General features: G+C 32.0%; 1 protein-coding gene across 1 annotated transcript in view; it reads right to left on the bottom strand.

Annotated features, from left to right (window-relative positions):
* The window catches only part of LOC114333350 (uncharacterized), a 941,557-nt gene that overhangs the window by 321,858 nt on the left and 592,647 nt on the right, over positions 1-27,052 (bottom strand). Inside the window, exon 4 of the mRNA XM_050643392.1 lies at positions 26,074-26,289. Within this exon, the coding sequence (XP_050499349.1) occupies positions 26,074-26,289 (216 nt within the window). The remainder of the gene's footprint in view (positions 1-26,073; positions 26,290-27,052) is intronic.

The following is a 27,052-nucleotide window of genomic DNA, read 5'->3' on the forward strand; positions in this document are numbered from 1 at the left end:
ACTCAGTATGGCTTTATATAATTCCAAACTGCCAGAAATTTTAACGAAACTGAGAAGATCCGTAGACTGTATGGCAGAAAATAAATGATCAACTAGAAGTAAACCCAAGGTAGTTCATATCGAACATGAAAACACTTTTTACAAGACAGGACCTTAGCCTGGAGCCCAGAATTCGCATGGGTGAATGCAACATTTTTTCTGTCTTCAGAAAATGTAGTTATATACGCTATGAGCTAGTAGGTAGAGGGGATAATTAAAAATTCGCTAGCGCCAGTAGTGACAAGTCTGTAAGCTTTTACTGGAAATTTGACATAAATGTCAAAGTGATTAATTTAAAACATTAAAATTAAAAACATTAATGGGAAATAGTATTAGTTGGTCAAAGCTGTGGTGTATATTTTTACCTTAAATATACTTACGTTTTAAACACTGAATTTAAGTTTTTTAATATTTCGTAATATGTAATTATAAATTCGACACCCCCATCGAACAAGGTTGTAACTCAAGTTACATCTTTTTTCAGATTTCAACACAGGCGAATTAAGCAAGAAATTACGCACACATCAATATAAACGACATAGTTTAATTCTCAATAGTTGGGCTAATACTCCATTGAAAAAAGTTGTATTTTAACTTATGCGTGCCATTTTAGCGTGAAAGAGGCAGTAACACTGGATACTCCCTACGTAAAATATTTACTTTTTTATAATTGACGATTAACAAGGTTTTTAAATGAGTTACAACTTTGTTGTACGTATGTTTGTTACAAAATGCGAAAAATTTGATATGTTTTATATCATGATTTTTTCATAGTGATAGAATATTATTGTTATTGTAAAATTTATAATTTCTAAATAAAATTGTGTAAACTGTGAGTTGTTATTTTGTTTAAATATACATACCATATAAACTAATTTTCTCCTAGCTATATTGCAAATATCTAATAGAACGTTAAAATGATTAGCAAAATCTTTAAAAAATCGATTACAATTTAATTACTTTTTGCGTTGTAAATATTAGGCGATAACAATTAAATAATAAATTTAAAAATTACCGGTGAAAGTTGCATTAGTAATCCGCTAGGAGCGACACCAGCGAAGCTCAGAGCGTATAGACATAAGACGTTGACAATGTATACATACGTATTATGTAATAATGTATTTCACCAATATTAAAAACTATTTCAAATGCAATAAGAATGTCTTTATATTTCAGTTGAAAATCTCATTTATATAAGTAAAACAAAAATATACCAACTCTAAAGTTGTTTTCAGAGAATCTGAGCTTGTCTTGAATGTTTCGGATATGATATTCAGGGCAAATTAATTTTGAAAACAATAAGGGAAAGGAAATATATACCAACTTTTATCCATCTGAAACATAATATCTTAGTGCAGAGTAAGTAATTTTTTGATTGAAAATGAGAATATTGTCTGCTATTATTGCTTTAGCGATATTTCCGAGTTTACAGCGATATTTGCTACCGAGATTTTTTCGCATTGTAAAAGTACAATGCAAAGCGGTATAGAAACATTATTTTATTTGTATACTATTATTAAATGTAGTAGGGGAGGAAAATATGCTAAATTTGCAGTTATTCGAGCGTTATGGTTAGAGCTCGGGAAATATGCACTTAAAAAACCCTAAAATATGCATGCAAATATGCACAAATAACAGTTAATATATGCACTAAAATATGCTTTTATGCATTTAATGCATATAAATAAAAACGCAGTAATCATCGCATCAAATCCATCATTTATTCATCATCATCATCATCATCATCATCATTCTTTATTATATTATTATCACAGTTAAAATTATATTATATTAATAAATTTTTTATAAATTGTCTAGAAAAAACTGTGCCGTCTACCGATAATAATTGTTTATACGTGGAAAACATTTTTTTTTACTTCACATGAAGTTAAAGAAGCACACTTAAAATATTGTGTAATTGGGGGTTCTACATGTAAAATTAAATTATCTTCACAATTCCTTATCTTAATAATATTATTTATTTCAATTATTTTATGATATCCCTCATATTTATTTGAACACCGCACCATGTAGAATTTTTGATACATTTTGTTGATTTTCCCAAGGTGTTTAATTTTTTAATGAATTGGTAATTTAATGAAATATTTAGGTTTTCTAATTTAGTAATTGATTCAGCAATATTTACAAATTTGGTTTGGATATGTGCCAAATTACTTTTTACTAATGGTTTTTTTTTTAAATCCACAAATTTTTTATAGCACCTGAGCTGTACTACGAAGCCCCGAGCATCGAGCTATTCACCATCTAGTTATTACAGGTTCAGGTGGTGAAGGCACATTTGGTATAAATGATTTGAAACTCTGTTTTACTACTAATCCACTTATTCAGAAGAATTGATTTAGTTGCACTCTGTTTTGGCATTATCAAACACTTTAAACAAAACTTTACTGAACTAAATACGGACAAGTCAGAACGACGATTGCAATTTGTGTTTTGCTAATACAAATTCTGGTAATTTGTTATTTTTTAAGCTTTCCTGAAAAACAATATTGATTTATAATTTTATTAATGGCGCCGGCAATCGGCTTATCGCATTACTGTCCGTTAGGACCTATTGTCATATTATGCTAATACCAACTTTACCAATCGCATTACTTGTGTCTTTAGATCTTTGTCAATATTGGAGATATATCTTAAAATATGCACTTTTAATAAATACATATGCACTTACACAATTTATCCAAAATATGCAAATATGAACTTAATATGTATTTTGCATATTTTCCGAGCTCTAGTTATGGGGAACTATTATGTTGTGAAGATTAGGTCCTAAAATAAAAAAAGTTAAATAAAGTTTTCCATTTTAGTGAAGACTTTCCATTTTTTAATTTAATTCTGCATTTCCAACAATCGTTTTCTTATTATAGCGCCATCTATCTATAATTCGAAAAAATGCATGGAATAAAAGTTGCTTATTTTTACGTAAATAATCCAAATCTGCAATAAAAATTGCGGGCTCCTATTTAAGATTTTTAAGTAACCCCCAGCCCATCTCCGTGGGAGGTCGTGTTTGGTGCCATTCCATAGATTTTTCAAAATATTGAATACGTATACTTTGCAGTTTTCCGATCTGACGTTTATTTTGCAAAATATTCGCTTTTTTTTGTAAAATTTTGTGACTCACCCATTTTCTTACGCCCCGCTCAAATCGTCAGATTATTTAAATATACACTCTTTTGCATGCATTTAGCTTGCCTTATTTTGTTTTGACGATTTCGAGTTTTTCCAGGGATAGAATTATTTTTCGGACCCCCCTTAACAAATTCCCCTGTATTAAGAGCCAATATATGTTAGAGGTACATTTACAGGATACAAGGTTTCTCTCCGCTCGAGTATCTGCAAAAATCCTCCTTTGGACTCGCCTACCATTATAAAATTCTAATTCCAGAAGGTAAAAATTAGCGCGAATGTTATATACAGATTGTTCCAACGAAAATTTGACACCCACCCCAGTAACTCAGAAACCAAGAGTTTTTTCAGAATTCAAAATAACATGTCAATTTGTATTGACGGGGGGACAAATTTTCATGCAAAATTCGTCCTCTTTCCCTGCCCCGCATTAGCCAACCAGTTTTTTAAATAGCAAGTGTAATCGAGTGCCACATAATTTGAAAGGTATTGGTTTTCTCTACAGGACCCCCTAATTTTTTTAATTTGCGGAATAACCTTAAAGATAATTTTGGATTTAACTAATTTATAATAAATTTGTTAAGTCCAAAATTATCTTCACACTTATTATAGTATAAGAGCTGTGAGACATTTTTGAGTAGGTATTTTAGGCAACCTGAAAAATTTTCAGGTGACTTTTCTATAAAAGCCTAATACAAAAATGCCGGTCTGGCTGGAGGGTAGCGGTTATTTTCCCCAAAAATCCTCCCCCAAAGTTTAAAAAGGGTAAAAATTGTTATTACAAAAAATATCATTGATATGACTTGAAAGTAAATTTAAATATTCAAATATAAAGAAAATAAACAAGCCAGGCGATTTGAGGGCGATTTTAACTCTGCAAGATACTTGCATGGGCGCCCCAGGATTATTTTAAGGGGGTGCATCTGAACTTCAGAAGATTTCATCTGAATCTGTACATACTGTTAACGAGTATAAAATATACAACTATACATGCATAGCTATGTACATTCCTTCCGGACAGGGAGGTGCAATTGTTATTTTGACAGGGTACTTTTTAATTTTAAAAATAAATATTCTACAAAAGACAGGTTTTAAAAAAAAACCGCTATAAGTAAGCAGCAGTGTGAGACAGAACGTATACCGATAGCTGTTTGCGTCCTCTGTTGTAGTTGAGCGAGTCCGTTCGCTCGAGAAAATCACGTGACCTGGCGATATCCATGTTGTTGTGTCTCGAAACGTTAGAGTAATTATTATATATATTATAGTTTTTTAAGTAATTTTTCTTAATTAAAGGAAAGTAATACGTACTATACAATAGATTTTGCAAATATGATAGAAAAAGACAAATTTATTATTATAAATATACAGGTAGAAAAGTATAAAACTATAAACTAAATTAATTCGGTGTCCGAATCTTGTACTTTTTCTTCAAACTCCTCATCTGAGCTTAAATGTTCATTCTGTTCTTCTTCGTCAGACTTCGTCAGAATATGTATTTAGAATTAATTAAAAATTAATCAGTGATTAATTAATTGAGTTGCTACGTATTATCTGTAATTTTATACGGAGTCGAAGCCTGGAGAATCACGGGCGCACCTGAAGAATGACTTACCATTGTTGAGATGTGGTGTTATCGAATAATGTAAAAAATATCATGGACACAACACTTAACAAACACGGAAACATTAAGAAAGATGAAAAAGGCAAAAGAAATACTCAACACTATGAAGGAAAGAAAAATGAGCTAAAATAAATATTCATTCTCTTCTTCTTCGTCAGACTCCCCTCGAGACTCAATTTCTTCTACCTGATCTGTAAATATTTGTAATACTTATTTAGAATTAGTGAAAAATTACTAACGCTTAATACTTTTCCTTATATAACCAATAACATCACGTGTTTTATTTCTTAGTGTAGGTATGACCAAAGTAGCTCATGTTTCTTTCTTTTATAGTGTTGAGTATTTCTTTTGCCTTTTTCATATTTATTATTGTTTCCGCTTTTATTACGTGTGTCCATGATATATTTAACATTATTCGATAACTCCACATCTCAACAACGGCAAGTCTTTCTTCAGATGCGCCCGTAGCAACTCAACTAGTTAATCACTAATTAATTTTTAATTAATTCTAAATACATATTACAACTATTTACAGATCATGTAGAAGAGGAATCTGAGTCTCGAGGGGAGTCTGATGAGGAAGAAGAGAATGAATATTTAAGCTCAGCTGAGGAGTTTGAAGAAGAAGTACGGACACAGAATTAATATAGTTTATAGTTTTATTCTTTTCTACCTATATATTTATAATAATAAATTTGTCTTTTTCTATCATATTTCCAAAATCTATTGTATAGTACGTATTATTTTTCTTTAATTAAGAAAAAGTTACTTAAAAAACTATAATATATTATAATAAACACTCTAACGTTCCGAGGAACAACAACATGGATATCGCCAGGTCACGTGATTTTTCTCGAGCGAACGGACTCGCTCAGCTACAACTAGGACACAAAAAGCTATCGGTACACGCTCTTTCTCACACTGCTGCTTGCCTATAGCGCTTTTCATTTATATGCACGCGTAATTTGTTTAATCACCTGACAGTTGGAAAATTTCACCAAAAAGAACCTGTCTTTTTAGAATGTTTTTTTTAATATTAAAAAATACCCTGTCAAAATAACAATTGCACCTCCCTGTCCGGAAGGAATGTACATAGCTATGCATGTATAGTTGTATATTTTATACTCGTTAATAGTGTGTACAGATTCAGATGAAATCTTCTGAAGTTCAGACGCACCCCCTTAAAATAATCCTGGGGCGCCCATGCAAGTATCTTGCAGAGTTAAAATCGCCCTTAAATCGCCTGGCCTGTTTATTTTCTTTATATTTGAATATTTAAATTTACTTTCAAGTCATATCAATGATATTTTTTTGTAATAACAATTTTTACCCTTTTTAAACTTTGGGGGGGATTTTTGGGGAAAATAACCGCTACCCTCCAGCCAGACCGGCATTTTTGTATTAGGCTTTTATAGAAAAGTCACCTGAAAAATTTTCAGGTTGCCTAAAATACCTACTCAAAAATGTCTTACAGCTCTTGGACCATTATGTAAATTAAAATAAATAGAGGTGTCGTGTAGAGAAAAAAAATTACCTTTCAAGTGATGTGCCACTCCACCACACTTGGCTATTTAAAAAAAAAAGTGGGGGTCGATGCGGGGCAGTAGGGGGTTACATTTAAGGTTATGAATTTTGCATGAAAATTCGTCCCCCTTCCATTAAAAATTGACGAGTTTTTTTAAATTTTGAAGAAGCTCTTGGTTTCTGAGTTTCTGAGGGGGTCAAATTTTCGTTGGAACAGGCTGTATATCTGAAAATAAAACAAAAAATAAAGAATACAATTTGATAAAGTTTAAATATTATAAACTAAAGTTTTACTAATATTAAAAATAAAATTAATTATTTATATGGGAAATAAGCCACAATTAAAATGAAAAAAATTATTTTATTAACGTTTCGACGCCCAAATCGGGTGCCGTTGTCAAAATACAAAATATTACTAAAATAAACTAAAGTGTTGTTGCTAAGCAAAAAAAATTCTTCTAATAATTTATTTAATCTCACTCATTTATATTGGCAATTCAGACATATATTATACATTTTAAAGTAGAAGACTTTAAAATGATATTGCCAATATTTATGAGTTGCGTTCCTGGGACGACTTACTGAAAGATAGTTCATTCGATTACATGAAATTAACCCCAACTCAAGAATATCCGTTAGAATAAGTGAACATCAATCTTATATTAAAAATAGAGAATTTGAGAGATCTCAAATATGTCAACACGCATGGGATAATGAACATAGAGTTCAGTGGAGGGATTCAAGTATAGTCCTGAAAGAATCAGATAGTAAAAAGAGAAAAATCAAAGAAGCGGCTCTAATTATGCTAAATGAAACCAATTGTGTCGCAAATTCCTCGGTAGAATGCAGTAGGATGTGGTTACCCATACTGAAAGAGGAAGTCAATAGAAAGAAAATACCAAGATTAGTAAGTCAATAATATCGAGCTAGTACATATTTTATATTTTAGTATTACTTATATATCTAGTATTATTAATAATATTTATAATTTAAACATGTTACAAGTCAGAATTTGGTATTATTTTTTGAGAGTAAATTAATGTAAGACCAAATACTTACGATGTCGGGATAGTATCACAGGGTTTTTCCTGGTTTTCCCTTGTGATTTACTATGAAGTCTCTAACGCGAGAATTTTACTGTCGTTGCATTTGGTTGTCTTTTTAAAGACATATCACATGCTATAATTTTTTATGACGGATATTCTTGAGTTGGGGTTAATTTCATGTAATCGAATGAACTATCTTTCAGTAAGTCGTCCCAGGAACGCAACTCATAAATATTGGCAATATCATTTTAAAGTCTTCTACTTTAAAATGTATAATATATGTCTGAATTGCCAATATAAATGAGTGAGATTAAATAAATTATTAGAAGAATTTTTTTTGCTTAGCAACAACACTTTAGTTTATTTTAGTAATATTTTGTATTTTGACAACGGCACCCGATTTGGGCGTCGAAACGTTAATAAAATAATTTTTTTCATTTTAATTGTGGCTTATTTCCCATATAAATAATTAATCATAAAAATGCCACAAGGAAATAGCTTCAGAACAACATTAAAAATAAAATAATACTAAATATACAATATATTAAATAATAAAACTTTATAATATTAAAAATAAAACCTTATTGAGAGCAAGATTTCTGGTTACACCTTCGTGGTCTCTGAAATTTGGAAACCAACGAATGCTGGAGCAAAGAAGGATGAGGGAGATCTAAAAGTTGCATCTCACTTCTCGCCTGTACAGCGCGATAAAATTCCAACGAAAAATGGTTCCGCATACTCAGTTGCGGAAATGAAACACGAGTCGTCTCATAATTCCGTTCGTTCAGATAGCGCCATAAGCACCTTATCCGGTTTCGAACCTTGTTAGGTCATCATCAGAAAGTGTATTATTACGCCAGTCAATGCGAGCAAGAACAGGTTATTACCTCCGAATTCTATCCTACTGCATGGATTTCAATGAAATTTTAGGAATAGCCTCAACTTATCTCGTTTTTCAAAGTCTACCCTATGCCGATGTGTGCTTTTGTTTCGGGGGCGGTTCCCACCCCTTCTCGGGGGTAGAAAATATTTTGGTTAAATAACTACGGAAGTTGCTAGAGAACCTAATTATAGGCAAAAACTGTTCTATAATTTTTTTCGAAAACTCAATACTTTTTGAGTTATTCGTGGTTGAAAATTGGCTATTTTCATTGAAAAATAACACCTTTTCCAACGGTTTTTTGCGAAAACAATGTATCTAACTAAAAAAACTTTATAAAACATTTTTGTAACTTATAAAAAAACAAAGATTCATTCCTTCATAAATCTTCTAGTTATAACCCAAATTGAGATATGGTAGGTAAAAAGAGTTTATTTTTTTGGTGCGTGCTCAAATCAGTGTATTCAACTTGAAATAACAGACAAACGGTCGATTTTAGGTGTATAATGCTACCAATACCTTTTGTTGTGCTTGAAAAGTCCTTTCAAATAAGCAATATTAAATGTCGATTACATTCAAAGTAAGCGAGATAGGCTGCAAAAATTGATGACTAACGAATTTTAAGAAAAAAATGACAAGTATATTTAAGCCCTCATTCACAAGAATTTAAATGCACCGATTTTCTTCTACAATACATTTTACTATAGGGTTATTTTTATGTTCAAAAAGTTGAGCGGGTTTAAAATAAATGGTTTTTGAAAAAAAAATAAGATCAAATTATAGAGCGCATATTTAAATTTTCTTAAAAATCTTCTTTTCCTCCATGTAACTTAAAAATGATAAGAGATACAGTAATGAAAAATAGATACAAATGTTTATCTAAAAGAAACTTATATTTTTGTATGGCATCTTTTTTTGGCATCTCTTATCATTTTCGAGATACACGGAGAAAAAGGAAGATTTTTAAGAGAATTTAAAAATGCGCTCAATAATTTGATCTTATTTTTTTTCAAAAACCGTTAATTTTAAACCCGCCCAACTTCTTGAAAATAAAAATAATACTATAGTAAAATGTATTGTAGAAGGAAAACGATGCATTTAACTTCTTGTGGATGAGGGGTTAATAATACTTCTCTTTTTTTCTTAAAATACGTTAGTCATCAATTTTTTGCAGTTTATCTTGCTTAGTTTAAATGTAATCAACATTTAATACTGCTTATTTTAAAGCTCTTTTCAAGCACAACAAACGTTATTGGTAGCATTATACACCTAAAATCGACCGTTTCTCTGTTATTTCAAGTTGAATACACTAATTTGAGCATACACCAAGAAAACAAACTATTTTCACCTACTATATCTCTTTTTGTGTTATAACTAAAAGATTTATACAGGATAGAATCTCTTTGTACAAAAATATTTTATATAATTTTTTTAGTTAGATGCACAGTTTTTAAGGTATTCGCAAAAAACCGTTTGAAAAGGTGTTATGTTTAAATGAAAATGGTCAATTTTCAACCACGAATAACTCAAAAAGTATTGAGTTTGCGAAACAAAATTATAGAACAGTTTTTGCTTACAATTAGGTTCTCTAGCAACTTCCGCAGATATTTAACCAAAAGATTTTCCACCCCCGAGAAGGGGTGGGAACCGCCCCCAAGACAAAAGCACACATCAGCATAGGGTGGACTTTGTTTCCTGGACTATTTCCTACTTACTGTGAAAATATCAAGTAAATCGATATAGTAGGATGGAATTCGGAGCCACATACCCTCATTGACGACAAACAAATCGGGCTGCTAGTATCGAATTACAACAAAACAACGTGATACGGGTGTCTTGGCGACATCTGCTTAAAACAGGCGGAAGTTGTACTTTAATAAAATTAAAACAATATTAAAAATAATATAATTCTGGTTTCAAACATCTTCAATTCCATTCAGACATCTCAGTCTGTTTTTCATACGATTCGATCGAAATCGATCATTTTTAGCTTTTATGCGTCTACTGCCGATGGTAATCCAAATTTACCTCAAATTTCTAAAATAATCTACTATTTTGGGATTTATTAAACAATCAATATCCAAATCTAAATATAATATTTATGTAATATTTAGTCACATTAATCATCACTATGTAACTTTAAAAATGATGTTAGTTATAATAGCAATAGATTATAATAATTTAGGAGATTATCTTGATTTTACAACAATTACAAAGACCAAAAACAAACACAAGTGCCTATCCCATTATTAAACTGCTCGTGTATGATAAATACATATCTCTTTAGCATATATAGTGCCATATAAACTAACTGACGAAACTAGTTTATTGCATTATGGAGTAACGTCACAGGATTATGGTAAGCAAACAAGAGATAAATAATATAAATCTACGGGTAAATATAACTAAAATGCATGATACACCGTATGTTTATATTAAAAAAAATACGAAAAAAATATTTTTAAGGAACGCTTTTTTTATTACGAGAGACTAAAATTAAACATATTATAAAAAAATCAACCAAAAAGCAAAAAATAAAAAAAAAATGAAAAAATCTAACACATTCGTCAAAGAAAAGCGTTGCGCGTCTTCATCGAATAAACGGTTTTCGCACCACGCTTTTCTTTAACGAATGTGTTAGATTTTTTCAATTTTTTTATTTTTTGCTTTTTAGTTAATTTTTTTATATAATTTTAGTCACTCGTAACTAAAGAAAAGTGTTTCTTTAAAATATTTTTTTCATATTTTTTTTATTTTAAATTATTTTATTATTTTAAAAATTTTATTTTCATTAAAATATATCGTCATGTTTATTAAAATATGTATAAAACATGTGATCTACAAACATGAAAAGTAGTCCGAATCGACAAAAAATTTGAAACTTTATCGTTTATTTATGAAGCATAACGTAAACAATTAACGTAAAGTAAAAAGTGAAATTATGTATGTATAGTTCATATAATTAGCTACAATTTGTAAAAGTTTCAAGTTCCTTCATTGTAAAAAACAAGAGAATTTAAGCATTTTCCGCTAAAATCGTTTTTTTTTATTTAAACAATTAATAAACAAAAAATTTTTTATTGACTATTCGTGTATTGTTCCCACGAATGCATATGTCTGCAAATTTTTAGTCATTTGCATTGGAGAAAAGGCAGTCAAATTAACGTCCAAAGATTTGACCCAAACGATTGAAATAAAGAAAATCGTTTAATTAATTAATACGACAAAACGAATTCTAATGTTAATTGTAGCACAAAACGTCTCTACAGGTGTTTTTTTTAAGACTTCGATGAAACAGGAATTTTTTGAATTCGAGTTTTGGTTGAAGTTTTGTTTCGTAACGTATTAAAATTTGACACGAATAAACGCCGATTTATGTATAAACAAATATATGAGCGTTCAAAATTTGAAACTTTATTGTTTATTTATGAAGCATAACGTAAACAATTAACGTAAAAGTGAAATTATGTATAGTTCGTATCATTAGCTACAATCCGTAAAAGTTTCAAGTTTCTACATTGTAAAGAACAAGAAAATTTAAGTATCTTCCATTAAAATGGTTTTTTTTAAACAATATTAATAAACATAAAAAAATTTTATTGACTATTCGTGTATTGTTCTCGCGAATGCATATGTCTGCAAATTTTCATTCATTTGCATTGAAGAAAAGTCAGTAAAACATCTAAAGATTTGATGCAAACTATTGAAGTAAAGAAAAGCGTTTAAAAACTACAATAATTTTTAACTACAATAAATAATTAAAATACTTAAAGACAATAATTTAGCTAACAATAAAATACTGAAACCTTTTGTTTTCAAGACATAATATTTTTCACATAATATTTTATTAAAAATTTTTGTCACTACAGCTGTTTCGAATCAGATATAAATTTACTATTTGCCATTTTGTGTTCTGGTATACGTTTGCTTAAGATTTTACCAGTTTGACCGATATTTTTTTGGTACCATCACCATTTTGTATACACCCCTGTGTAAGTTCTTTTTCTTTTGGCTCTTGTTGTTTTTAATATATTTACTTCAGATGTTATTTTGAAAGCTGGTGTTGATCTTTTACTTTTTATGTTTTTTTTTTATTTATCTTTGGCAATTTTTGTTCTTATTTTGCCTGTATATATAATCGAGTAGAAGATACAGGGATTTTTCACAGAGGCGGAACGGCTAATTTCAGGGCTTTCTTTTGCAATTGTTGGTTTAAAATTTTGATTATTGTTTGTTCGTTGTACCCATTAGCATTGTTCTAGCATCAGTTTCAAACGGTTTGAAACCATCAGCGAATAGTGGACCAGCGCGAGTAGAGGGGATAGCACTGGTAACTCTATTATGTTCTCTCACTGACCAACTGTTTGCTGACAGTTTCTGACTAGTTTGACTATTTGCTAGAATAAACCTATTCGTTGCATTGGAATAACAAAGTTCTAACCGCCTCAGGTGCCATTTTTAGTTATGACTGTTTGAAGTTTCTATGTTATGTATTTATTTTACTATTATCGCCACTTTTATGTGTTAACAATTTAAATTTTTAAAAAAATTAATATATTTTTATTAACAGTAAAAGGTTACTTCAACAGTTATTACAAAGGAGTTCTGATTTGAGAAATGAATTAAACTTATTTAATCAAGTTCTATTTTCCACATATACCTTTGTTTAACAATCAGTATATAATAAAACAACTTCTAGTTATTTAATAAAGTCTTACTGCTAACTTTTAAACACTTTTAGTTCTTGCAAATAGGACCTTGTGTACTTAGTTGACTGTTTTTTATGTCAGTTAGAAGCTTGTTAACTTATCAACATTTTTAAGGAGCGAAGAGGAAGAATATTCTCTTCTGGCATAAGTAAATGAATCCTAAGTTGCACATTTGTGATTTTAACAGACCACACAAAAAATACCTATTAAATACTAAACATGGTATAGAGAAACCAACACTAAAGCAAAATCAAAGCTAACCTTTTGCCTGTATTAAATACAAATGGCCAGCATGCAGAAATTTCCCAAATCAAGTATATTTCCTCTGCTTTTGAGCTAAACATACTTTTTATCCTTGTTCTGTAAACTGCAATTTAAAGCGTAGCATTCTCGTCGAATCGGCGTTATTTTTTATCACTAAAATGTCCTCAAAATGCAAAGAGTTAAGTTATAAGCGATGATCGGCAAGGGGGAAGATTAAGTGAATGGAGCAAACAGAGCCGTAAGTTGTTTGAATGAAACAATATGAAGAAATGAAAATATCGGAAGAGAAATAAAAGGCAGTATTCATAAAAAATTCATCAGACTAATATATATGCGGCAGAAACACTACCTGACACATACAGGACAAAAATAATGCTAGAAACAGCAGAAATGAAAACTCTGCGAAAAATCGATGGTAAGACCCTTTGGGACATAGCTAGAAGTACATACATACGATGGGGATAAAAAGAGTCGAATGGGAACACCTCATAGGCCAAATGACAATAAATAGAGTAGTAAGGACGGCAAGAGACGGTTCCCCAATAGGAAGATGATTAGTGCGGACACCACGAAAATGATGGAACGACAACTTACTAAACGCACTTAAAAAACAGAGTCATTTCTACACAAGAAGAAGAAGAAGAAGAAGAAGAAGAAGAAGAAGAAGAAGAAGAAGAAGAAGAAGAAAAAGAAAAAGAAGAAGCAGAAGAAGAAGAAGAAGAAGGCATGTGAGAATGAATCCTTATTTGTACACTTGTGATTATAACAGACCACACAAAATATTTACCAAATTTAAAACTTGGTTTAGAGAAACTAACATTAAAGTTAAAGCAAAGCTAACTTTCCTTTTGCCTTTGCCTTAATGAAATACAAATGGCCAGCTTGTTCTGTAAACTGCAATTTAAACCATAGCATTCTCGTTGAATCGGCGTTATTTTTTATCAAAAGATAAGATCTGCAAAGAGATAAGTTCTAAGCGATGATCGGTAATACCAACCGGTGTTTAAACTCCAGCGATTTTGCGTTTGATTACTGAACTTCAATTCAAACAAAATAATCCGAGGATGGAGTTATTCGAAAGTGAGGGAGACTTGAATCGTCCGCTTCGACTACAGCTTTCATCCCAAGCTAGAGATGGCAGATGCTTCGTTCTAATAATCATGTAAAACAACACGATGTATTTTTAAACTAGTACATAATATTAATGAAACAATACTAAACCATAGATGGATAAAATTGATAAAAATCCATACAAATTTATTAGATAATATACTTTTTTATGAGTTTTATGAAAGTGTATATTGGAGAAACGTCCAGGAATTTTTTGAGAAGATTAACATTGCACAAGAGTGACATAAATCTGAATAAAGTATAATATTATATTATAGTAAAGTAATTTCATGGGTGGATAGTCACTAATGTTAAGCTTTTACGCAGACTGGGCAAGGAATGCGAGATTATTAACACAATCAAAGAGTGCAAGTTAGAATATCTTGGACATGTTATGAGGAGTAAACAGAGATGTGGCTTGTTGAAACTTGAGATTTGGAAAGAGATGACCAGAGAGAAGACGAATATCTTGGGTTCAAAACCTGAGAAAATGGTCCAAAACAACCGGACTGTTCCGAATAGCAATCAAACTTAGGATGGTCATACTGATCGCCAACATCCGGGACGGATAGGCACCGTAAGAAGAAGAAGAAAGTCTAAACAAAACAGTTGTACCTATGGGGGTCGACATAAGCCAGGCAACGCTCTTGAAAAATCAGCATAAGTCCGGTAACGCGCATAAGTCTGAAAAAGCTGCCAAAAAAGATTAAACGAAGCATGATCGTGCTTTAAACAGTGAAACAGAAAAAGCGCGACGAACTACCCCAGCTTAGTGAAATACCATTCGAAAATAATATTTCAACCAAGACAGCCATCGTTTACTACCCTAGTTCAGCTCAGTCTCTCAAGGTGTGTGTTCGTCTTGTCCTATGAACTCTGAAAATTGAGAATGGAAGCAAACAAAACTATTTTTTTGACCAATCATGTTTATTGTTCATAAAAATATGATAAAAATGTGACTTATTAAATGAATTAACAAATATATTAAAATTATTGCCAAAAACTAACAATTCTGGATTATACTTATGTATGGCTTGTGGTATTTGGTGGTAGATCTTCTTGATGTCGGATGGTACAGCTGTAGATTGGTAGACCTGGCCAGATGTTGTGGCCCTAGGTCGCTGCAACTAGGGATGTCGGGTGCTGCTGTCTGTTCGATGAATGTTGTTGTCTTGGCCTTTAGGTGTGCATCACCGGCGATGAAGGCAGGTGGCTCCCGAAGGGAGAAAAGTGATTTCTATCCAAAAACTAGAATACAAAATGTGCCAAAAAGTATTCAAAAAGTAGCAGATGGCAAGGGGTAAATTAAATGGAATTAATTCTGAAGGGAATAGTTAAATAATTTGATTACTCACATGCATATATTATAAGTTAAAAAGATATTTAAAACTAAACTATCAGAACACATGCTTTTATAAGATGGGAGGTTAGATATAAAAATACTATAAAAACTATTATAAAAAGCTAGGTATACATGTAGGAATATAATGATTGTAATAAATAATATGATAATATCCTTACCCCAAGAGATGATTTGATGAGATAAATAGCTGGCACCAGCCAGCCACATTGTTTGATTTGCTTGTCTAGATAATGTTTAGAAGAAATGCGTTCAATGTGCTTCCCCGTTTAGGATTTTGTCCTCTTCAGGGTTTGAGGTGAATGTATTGTGTTGGCAGTAAAAGCAAACAGTCCGAAAAACACACTGGGGCAAGCGCCGTGTCCTGGTGTTCTTGGATCCTGGGTTATGCCGGACGGTGGTGTCCAGAAGGCTAAGAAGTCAACAGAGAAGAAAGTTTGATGGATTGTTGTTGGTTCCATAAACATTTACGTGTACTGTCCGTGCTTTGCTCTCGACCAGTCTCCCTAGAAACCATTGTACAACGACAGGCGAACCTGCGTCCCTCGTCGGCGGTCAGGAGGTGGCTTTGAGTGCAGCGTGGACAGTGTGCGTTCGAGTGGAGAAAATAGTTGCGGCTATTTTCTTGGGACGAACAGGTATAATTGTGCAATGAAGTTGGGAAACCGCAAAAAACCAACTTCTCCCTGTTCGGGAGCTGGCACCAGCCGGTAATTGGCTTTTATAGCGAAATTAATTTTTCACCGCCATTTTGAGAATTGTCATGACAGCGTGAATTATGAGGAGCTGGACAACCATGTTCCGTATTAAAATATATATCTAGAGAGTAAGGATATATGAAGTACGTTCCGTATGATGACTTAGATATTAGATGAAAAGAAAGTTGCCTATAGAACGAGCGCCAAACAGATTTTTAACGAAAAACAAGTTAAAACCAATACAGAAGATAATTATTAATGAAATAATAAAGAAAATGAAGTAAAATAATTATTTAAAATTAAAATTTCCAAAGATGTGACATTTGTAACGTTACAACAGTTCTGTCGGTGCCATGATAGCAAGTGGGCGTCGGGATATGTGGCATGTTTGAGGAAGTACCTTATTTTGGAGAACAGATAGGCAGACGAGGAATCGTTGAGTGGCCCGCACGGTCATGTGACCTGACACCCTGTGATTTCTTTCTGTGGGGCCTTCTCTAGAACCGCGTTTTTGCAAGAGGACTACGCACCCTTCCCGATCTCCGAACTGCAGTTGAAGAAAAATTTGAAAATCTTCGCGGACAGTTTGATGTGCTTCGCCGGACCTGCCTTCTCCATTGCGAAACGTTGCAATAAATCTATTGATCAAGATGGGCCAATGTGAACACTTGTTTCGAATCTCTTTTGTAATTTCTTTGAATACATTTATTTTGATGCTGCATTTTTTCTCTTAATGCAAATTTGTTGCTTGACTTATGCCGACCCCTGTATTATGCTAAAATATGCCAATAAACTCGAAGAATGGGCCAACAACTAGGAGATAAGTTCGAGCATTGTAAAAGCAATATCCACCTTAAACTGGATGGGGGCCTTCTTTAAGTGCCACAACCTTTCTCTTGGTATAAAAGCAAAAAAGCTGCGATGCTATGTCTTCTCAGTCGTTTTCAATAATGCTGAATTGTGGTCCTTAAACGAAGATAATATATTATGTGTAAAAGATTGGGAGCTTTTAATATATATATTTAAAAATATCACAAGGAAAAATTCCTGTAACTGGCTGTATACCATAAATCACAAAAAATAAAAACCTTGTCTTGTAATAGGTATATTTAAAATCCCTAAAAAGGCCAAGATCACAACAAAACGTTTTCGGAATGAATATTCCATTATCAGTGTTATCATAGGTTTACGTGCTTTAAGCCACCAAAATATACGGGTAAGTACCCTTGAGTTGTTATTAAACAGTTGAGGTTACATTATATTATCCGATTTTAACCTTCCGTGACTAACATTGGGTCTGTGAGAAGGACCACTTAGAGTTTTTACGATTATATCCAAATTGTTCGTTATGGATCTTCACCCCCAACAGTAGCTGCCTGATTCAGGTGCCTGTTTTTAGTGTTGAAGTTTGAGTCTTTAGTTTCAAGTGATTATGCAATTATCGGCAATATTATATAAAAAATTTTCTCAAAGATCGATGTTGGACGTGACATGTTCGATGAAAAAATATTTTCATTAACGAAACAACATGCGAACAAGTGCTGATAATTTAGTAACCCAATTGCCAGAAGTAAAAGGTGAAGCTAGGAACAAAAAACGGCAGTGGAAAAATTGAGCTTGTTTTTCACACATGAGATGTTGTATATTTGTTTTTATTTTCTTTGGTATTTTGCTAATGTTTAAGAGGCTTAATAAATTAAAAATAGGTATAAATCTTGTTTAATTTCACTCCTTCAAGGAGTAAACACAACGCTACACTTGAAAGTGTGTCAATGGAAACATTTTTTATGCCGGTTTCTGAGACGGATTAATGTTCAGAAAACCTATATTAGTTGTGGAAGGTTAAAGGATGTTAAAAATATTTCCAGATTAACCCCTGGCATCACATGACATCAACCATATTGGTTGGGAAATTGTAGGTAGAACCTTACATGGCAGAGTTCAGGTGACAACTAATTTGTTGTCGCCTAAACTCTGCCATGTAAGGTCTTCTGCCATGTAAGGTCCTACCTACAATTTCCCAACCAATATGGTTGATGTCATGTGATGCCAGGGGTTAATCTGGAAATATTTTTAACATCCTTTAAAATCGGATAATATAATGTAACATCAACTGTTTAATAACAACTCAAGGGTAGTTACCCGTATATTTTGATGGCTTAAAGTATGTAAACCTGTGATAACACTGATGATGGAATATTGATTCCGAAAACGTTTTGTTGTGGTATAGCCCTTTTTAGGGATTTTAAATATACCTTTTACAAGATAAGGTTTTATCTTTTGATATTTAGCTAAATTGGAGAATACTTAAGATCCCGTAAACTGACCGAGTCACAAATGAGAAGGTCCTCAGTCCTCAGAAGAATGTAGAAGAACCGAGAGGTACTGACCACCATAAAATATTAAAAGTTATAATACTTTTGACACATCATGCAAAATAAATCCAGACATGCCCTCCTACAACCCTACCTACAAGAAAAAATATTTGGAAAGCAAGGTTCAGGAAGAAGAAAAATATCTTGGCGAAAGAACCTCAGAACATAATATGCAGCTTTTCAGCGCTGTTGCAGATAAAATACAGATTTTCCTGGTGATAGCCAATATTGGTCATGAATAGGCACATCAAGGTCAATTCTGGTGAAACCGAAACGCATAGTAAAAAAAAATCTGGCATCAGATGCGTTATGTGTCGTTGTACTTACATGGACAATTTCATGAATATCGTCTTTTTCGTTTCAAAGAGGATTACTTGGTTCCATACGTTATCCCAACCCTGTATACATTAAGAGTTGCCTCTTCTAAATTATTTTAGTCCTTTTCCTAAAAAAAAGTAGTTTCCTTGAATAACAATCACTTCGATACAACATCTCTAACCTGTCATTGAGAATCGATCGACTCACTCATCCATGAAGGTATGATATTTGGCAGTAGAATGCTTGAAAAGGGTTTGTATAGATCGGTGTTATTTCGGTACTATTGTGAAGAAGGTCAATTATACATGCACGACAGATCAGCAACGGGTCATCTCCAAGGAAAACATGTATATATAGAGCTTTGTGATGGAGCTGTTTGGGTAAAAGGGTCGACTTGAAGCAGCTGGTTCTCCGTAAAAAAATCTTGTATTGTTATGTATATAAATCGTAAAAAGTATATTATTTGTATAAAACTTAGTTTCTAAATTTCAGTTTTAACTAGTATACATTTTTATTGTTATTTATTGTGACATTTGAATTAATTGTTCAGGTATAACAAAATAATATCGCATTACAAAACTATTGCCACACTTAAGTTTACATTATCCCTCCAAAATTGGTCTTAACAGTTTTTGACAGTTGCAGTTTTTAATTTGCCATATCCTTTTTATTTATTTTCGTGCGGACTTGTTCTCTTGTGAATTCTTCAATCATATTGTGACACTCCCAACATCACGTAAGTCAGTCCTGTCATTCTGGAAAATTCCTAATGGACCGAGATCAAGTTTTAACATTTTTCACAGGCGAGGCAAATATCTGTTAATACAGAATAATACATCGTTACAAAAACGAGTAGAAGACCCTTCAAATGAAGTGTCCCGTGGAATCCATATTATGCATTAAAAAAATCGTTGATTACATGATTAAGCTAACACTGATGATGTAAGTCCAACACATATTGTAATTGATGACTATTTAAAAATTAAAATACGAAGCAAGTTTTCAATCCTAATAGCAAATAATTAATATTGAAAAATATCAAAAATTACTAAAAGATTTTTAAATTGAAAACTTACTGGTACATCCCCATGTATACGCCTCCAAGACTTCTACAATTTGCAAGTCATATGGATGCTGCAGTAAAGACGATAGGGAAGGAATTCTAAACCTTGCAATTCAAATCCCCCGTCTGCAGCTGGCTAGGAACTGAAAGATGCACCATAGTTACTCTACTGAGTAATAAGAAAATAAAATAAAAATGTGTGTACCATTTTTATATATTCGGCTGCAATACGAAGGAAAAACAATCTTACTTTTTAATTAGAATAAGGAGTGCAGCCAGTCCCTTTAACTGCAGTTTTCTGCTCTTATTGGAGCGTCATCAGAAGGAACGTAGGCACTGTTCTCCTTAATCCAATCAAATCGCATCGAAAGATTAAGGAGAACAGTGCCTACGTTCCTTCTGATGACGCTCCAATAAGAGCAGAAAACTGCAGTTAAAGGGACTGGCTGCACTCCTTATTCTAATTAAAAAGTAAGATTGTTTTTCCTTCGTATTGCAGCCGAATATATAAAAATGGTACACACATTTTTATTTTATTTTCTTATTACTCAGTAGAGTAACTATGGTGCATCTTTCAGTTCCTAGCCAGCTGCAGACGGGGGATTTGAATTGCAAGGTTTAGAATTCCTTCCCTATCGTCTTTACTGCAGCATCCATATGACTTGCAAATTGTAGAAGTCTTGGAGGCGTATACATGGGGATGTACCAGTAAGTTTTCAATTTAAAAATCTTTTAGTAATTTTTGATATTTTTCAATATTAATTATTTGCTATTAGGATTGAAAACTTGCTTCGTATTTTTACGGCCAGATGGCGCTAGCCACCCATTACCATCATTTTGGCTGCAATATTTGGGAAAACATTTCGATGCGATTTGATTGGATTAAGGAGAACAGTGCCTACGTTCCTTCTGATGACGCTCCAATAAGAGCAGAAAACTGCAGTTAAAGGGACTGGCTGCACTCCTTATTCTAATTAAAAAGTAAGATTGTTTTTCCTTCGTATTGCAGCCGAATATATAAAAATGGTACACACATTTTTATTTTAAAAATTAAAATTGGCGTGTTTTATTTTTTTTAAGTCGTCTGTTTCTGAAATAATGAATTTATTCCATAATTTTGTATCATACTCTATATCTGCACACTAGATTTTCTTGACTATAAAATATCTGTTTGCATATTTAACAACCCAGTACATTTTATGTACATTATAATGTACAAATTGTGACAATGTAGATAAGGTAATCTGAACAAGCAGGTTCTGATGGGTTAAAAATTTAAAGATGTTATGCATTTATGTAAGTATTTAGTAAATATTTTTCGTCATTTTTTTATTTTTGAATTTATTGTTTTAAAGTTTTTCATTAATAGGTACACTGATTAATCGCGACGTTTTGTTTTATTTCCCTATAACAAAATACCTTTAAATTTTAAAATTGGATTTGTGAAAAATAAACAAAATTGAATTGTAATCTTGCTTCCCTTTTACCCACGAATTTTATCTTAAATTAAAATATAAAATACAAAATAGAATAATTATTTTTAAATTATTTTTTTTTTATCAAATATCGGTTATTTTATTATTTGTTTTATCTGTTTGATTTTATGTATAATGGGTATAGTATAAATCCCGATGCACGTCATACGTGTCATAGTGAGTGACGTCACATAATACCAACACAAAATATTTAAGTCATACATCGGTTCCTTCTTAGAATCTTTTAGCCAAGTACAGTGCAATTCCAGCCACTAGACATATTTTGTATTTTGTATATTTGTACAGTGCAGAAGTGTGGACGCTAAAAGTATCGATCATGAACAGAATTGAAGCATTGGAAATGTGGATTCATATACGAATGCTGAAGATACCCTGGACAGCAAGAAAAACTATTGAAGAAGTACTAAGGAAGGTAAACAAAGATAGAGAACTGCTAAAGACTGTTGAACATTGAAAAATGTCTTATCTGGGACATATAGTGAGGGGGAGTCGATATAAGATATTACAACTAATCCTTAAAGGCAAAATAGAGGGCCGTAGAGGTGTAGGAGGAAAACAAGTTTCTTGGTTAAAAAACATTCGTGAATGGACTCAGATATCAAATGCAGGACAACTATTCCACATTGCAGAAGATCTAGAAGCCTTTGCAATGGTGATCGCCAACGTCGGATAATCCTGATATGGCACGTGAAGAAGAAGAGACATATTTTATTATAAGAGCGTAGAAATAATATTTGAAGGTTCAAATGGATCATTCCGATTCAGATAACTGGTTTCATTTAATTTTTATACGCTGTGAGCTTCTCTGGTGTCGCTCCTGGCGGATTACTAATTCAACTTTCACCGGTAATTTGTAATTTATTATTTAATTGTTATCGCTTAATATTTACAACGCTAAAAAGTAATTAAATTGTTATAGATTTTTTTAAGATTTTGCTAATCAATTTGACGTTCTATTGATGAAATATTAATTTCTTACTTCGGATACTTTCACAATTATCGTGTAGATGGCGCTAATAATTTATAATTACATATTACGGAACATTAAAAAAACGTAAATTCAGTATTTAAAAAGTATATTTAAGGTAAAAATATATACCACAGCTTTGATCAACTAATATTTTTTTATAATTAATGTTTTTAATTTTAATTTTAAATTAATCACTTTGACATTTATGTCAAATTTCCGGTAAACGTTTACAGATTTGCCACTACTGGCGCTCGCGAATTTATAAATATCCCCTCTACGTACGAGCTCACAGCGTATAAGTCACAAACCATACATACTCATAGACGTTTCACGTAAATTGTCAAGGTCAAGACAGCAAATTAGTTACCATTCCAATCAAGAGATGTCGCTGTCAGTCAATTCTCTTGTCATATTTAACAACTGACAGTTGACAATTAAATTAATTTTTATTTACTTTTTATTTTACAGCTTGTGGCTTAATTATTTTATTATAGTGGTGTTACGTTTTTAATTAGATTTAATCACAATTTTAATCAAGTGTATTAACCTCCTCTCCGTTTTTATGAGTAGAATTTTTAGTTTACATTGATCATCCCGTGTTGTTTTCCTCCACATTAAAAAAACAATATAATAGATCCTGAAACAGTTTATTCCAATAGACAAGTGTGTCATCAATATTTCGGACCTATATATTTTTGGAAGTTTGTAAAAGATTATAAGGTAATATTTATCTAAACAATCATCCTACAAGATTCTTTCAAAAATTTTCATTTAAGTCGATACACATCAGTGCTTTCACGTGACACATAGCAGTAGTGTTTAGCATTTTGAAAACAAATTGGAATATTTGAAGTTTTCAGTAAAATATGGAATAAAACATTGAATTGTCTTTCTGTTGTTTTAATTTCCTGCGAAATTTCATCAAAAATCCCGCAAAATTTATAATTTGAAATTCTCACGTAACTAAAATTTGTCATTTTAGTTCCCATTCCAATCAAGAGATGGCGTTAATTCGATCCGAAAGATTAACATGGTCGTGAAACGTCTATAAGTATGTATGGTTTGTGGTATAAGTGAATTATAAAGCGTTTTTATGAAGCACACTTGTTAGGATTACAGCAGTTTAACTGCGATAAATCAAAGGTGATAATTTGGCATAAATTGGTAACACTTATTTGACAGTTGCGGTGTTGACACTTCAGATTTGTTTTTATTATTTACGTAATTAAATTTGTAATTATAATTAATATAATATATATTATTTAAAAAGTGGTATGATCTTGGATTTCCTGCTAAATAAGCAGGCAATTATCTCTATTATTAATATTAGCGGTAACAATGATTTCAGTAGCAGTAGCAGCTGTAACATAGACCTAGACTGTGTTTTGTAAGTTTAAGATTACTAAGACAGTAAGAATTATGACTTTTTGAGGCTTAAAATTAAGCTTCATATTTATAGGTTTAAACTGGTGATGCAACAATTTGTTTAACGAATAAGACGGATAAAAAATCTGGAAACAGAATGAATTATTAGTGTGACACTTTTAAGCACCACACTTATTTACGTTGTCCACAAATTATATAAAACCAGCATATGCACAATTGTACCTAACGTGTCAATCAGAAAATTTAAACGTAAGTAGGTAAATAAAGCTGAAGAAAACAGATTGATTAACATTTGACAATCTAGCTCTAACAAAACATTTCAAAGTAAATAAGTAATGAAAAATGTTGTTTTTTTTATTATATTTTATTTCGTTATACTACACCAGCGGCTCAAATTGTTTTTAACATTAGATTATTTCTTAATTTTTGTTTTCTATTTCTAATTTTTTTATTTATTTGCATTGAATATTAATTAGTTTTGTTGTATATATATGCACTTCTGCAATAATTATGTAAATTATTTAATTTAAAATAAATTCAGGATTTTTTTTTAATTTGGCAACAATGTCAACTCAGATCTCTGACGTAGTTAATGACGTGCATCGTGCATCAGGATCTATACTGTAATACTTTATAAAACATTTCCACAAAGCTAATCCAACATAACTAAAGTTTACAGTTTACATATTTGGTTGTGTATTATAATAAATATATGCTTTTATGTGTTGCTAACGTAAAATTCAAAAATAAAAAACTCACATTCGGCTGTTGTGTAGTACGCTCTGGGTCCACTCTGGTAACTTTATACCTGGAATTGTTGTTTATAAGCCCCATCAGGAACTCGAAACTTCTCTTTTCGCGTATTTTTGAAGGGTTCGAGAAAACTCAGTGGTACTGGATGAAGCAATTAAGAAAACCAAGAGAAGAATGAGAAAACTAACATTAGGATACCGGCAAATGAGACAGACTCAACTATCGGAGCTACTATTTCCAGACGACATGGTATTGATAGCAGAAAACATAGAAGACTTACAGAACAATCTTGCAATCCTAGAAGAAGAACTATCAATCATAAATATGAAAATTAATACAGAGGAAACAAAAACAATGATAATTTCAAATACAATGAAGACACACGCAATAGAATTAGAGGGGAAAAAACTAGAGTAAGTGGAATGTTTTAAATACCTAGGAGTAATAATTGAATCAAATGGTGAACAAGACATGGAAATAAACGAGAGAATGGGACGACCAGGAAGCTTATTTAACACTATGAAAACAACATTTTTGGTGAAAAAAGAGATACCGGAGAAAGTAAAAACGGCAGTCGTTAGATCAGTAGTTAGACCAACAATCATGTATAGCAGCGAGACATGGATATTGACGGGGAGACAAAAATCCAGAGTCAATGCTATGGAAATGAGAATCCTGAGGAAAATAGCAAACAGAAAGAGGACAGACAAAATACGAAACGAAACAATTAGACAAAACCTAAAACTAGAACCAATCAATGAAAAAATAGTAGAGGGACAACTTAGATTGTTCGGGCACGCGTGTAGAATGTCGAACGAGATACTAACAAAACGAGTGTTTGAAACGAGAATGCAGGGGAAAAACAAAAGAGGAAGACCAAGAGTTAAGTGGGTAGATGAAATCAGGAAAGAAGTCGAGAAGAATGGATTGACATTGGAAAGTGCAAGGAACCTAACACACGATCGAAAAGCATGAAGACTACAATGCCAAACTCAACTCCACCAGCCTTACATCTAAAGCTAGAAAGGCTTAGGACTAAGTAAGTAAGGACTCTGATCTTGATTACCCTTTACCCATCCATTTTATATTAGAATAAAAATATAAAATACAAAATAAAATCATTATTTGAAAATTATTATTATTCAAATATATTGGCTATTTTATGATTTGGTTTTATCTGTTCGATTTTGTGTATAAACTATTTCCACAAAACTAATCCAAAATAGCTAAAGTTTACATGTTTCGTAGTATATTTTAGTAAATACATACTTTTATGTGTTGCTAACGTAAAATTGAAAAAGAAAAACTCACATTCGGTTGTTGTGTAGTACGCTCTGGGTCCACTCTGGTAACTTCATACCTGGAATTGTTGTTTATAAGCCCCATCAGGAACTCGAAACTTCTCTTTTCGCGTATTTTTGAAGGGTTCGAGAAAACTTCTCGATTATTCATCGCTTCGTGGGAATCGGGAGGGCCCGAATTTTCCACGGATGAGTCATTTATGGGTTTTATCTCCTTTTCCAAGCGCTGGAACAAAAAAACTGCATATAGATAGCTGCAATATACGTCAATCACATATTATACTAATCCCATCTGTTTTAAAATCAGTACGAATACCAAAAGTTTGAAGTTATCTATTACCTACAATATCACAATAATAAATTCAATACAATACACCAATTTCACTATTATTTTTATTTACAGTTTTTTTGTTTGGTATTTCATATAAGTAGATATTTTCATGAAATATACATATATGTTAGAATAGTTATAAATAAATTATTTATTGTAATATGGTATTTTTAGATTTTCTGGCATGTATCTACAGCATTAGATAGGGATGGGAAAAACCTACCGGTTATAACCTAAAACCGGTTTTTTCCTCTGCAATAATCGGTTTTTCCGGTTGTTTTTTGTGCTGGTTATAACCGGTTATTTCCTTTTAAAGAAATAACAGGTGTAAAACCGGATAAGCGGAAAAGATACCGAATTCAGAGAAAAAATGGTAAAATTTTTTATCCCCCGCGCGTAAATGAGAAATTTTAAGCTGACTGAAAACCGATTTCAAACACTGATGACTGATTTCTATACTGATATGGACTGATATCGATTCGAATGGAGTATCGCAAACTAAAGCGCAATGTAAATGTAACCTACTGGGTATTGACTATGACTAAAAAAAGCAAACATCGGTTTTTGGAATAACCGGTTTTTTGGCCGGTTATAACCGCCAGGTTAAACCGTAGGTAAAAAAAAACGGTATAACCGAAAACCGGTGTTTTGTCAAGAA

This window comes from Diabrotica virgifera, chromosome 2 (assembly GCF_917563875.1).
Source record: "Diabrotica virgifera virgifera chromosome 2, PGI_DIABVI_V3a".
Lineage (NCBI taxonomy): Eukaryota > Metazoa > Arthropoda > Insecta > Coleoptera > Chrysomelidae > Diabrotica > Diabrotica virgifera.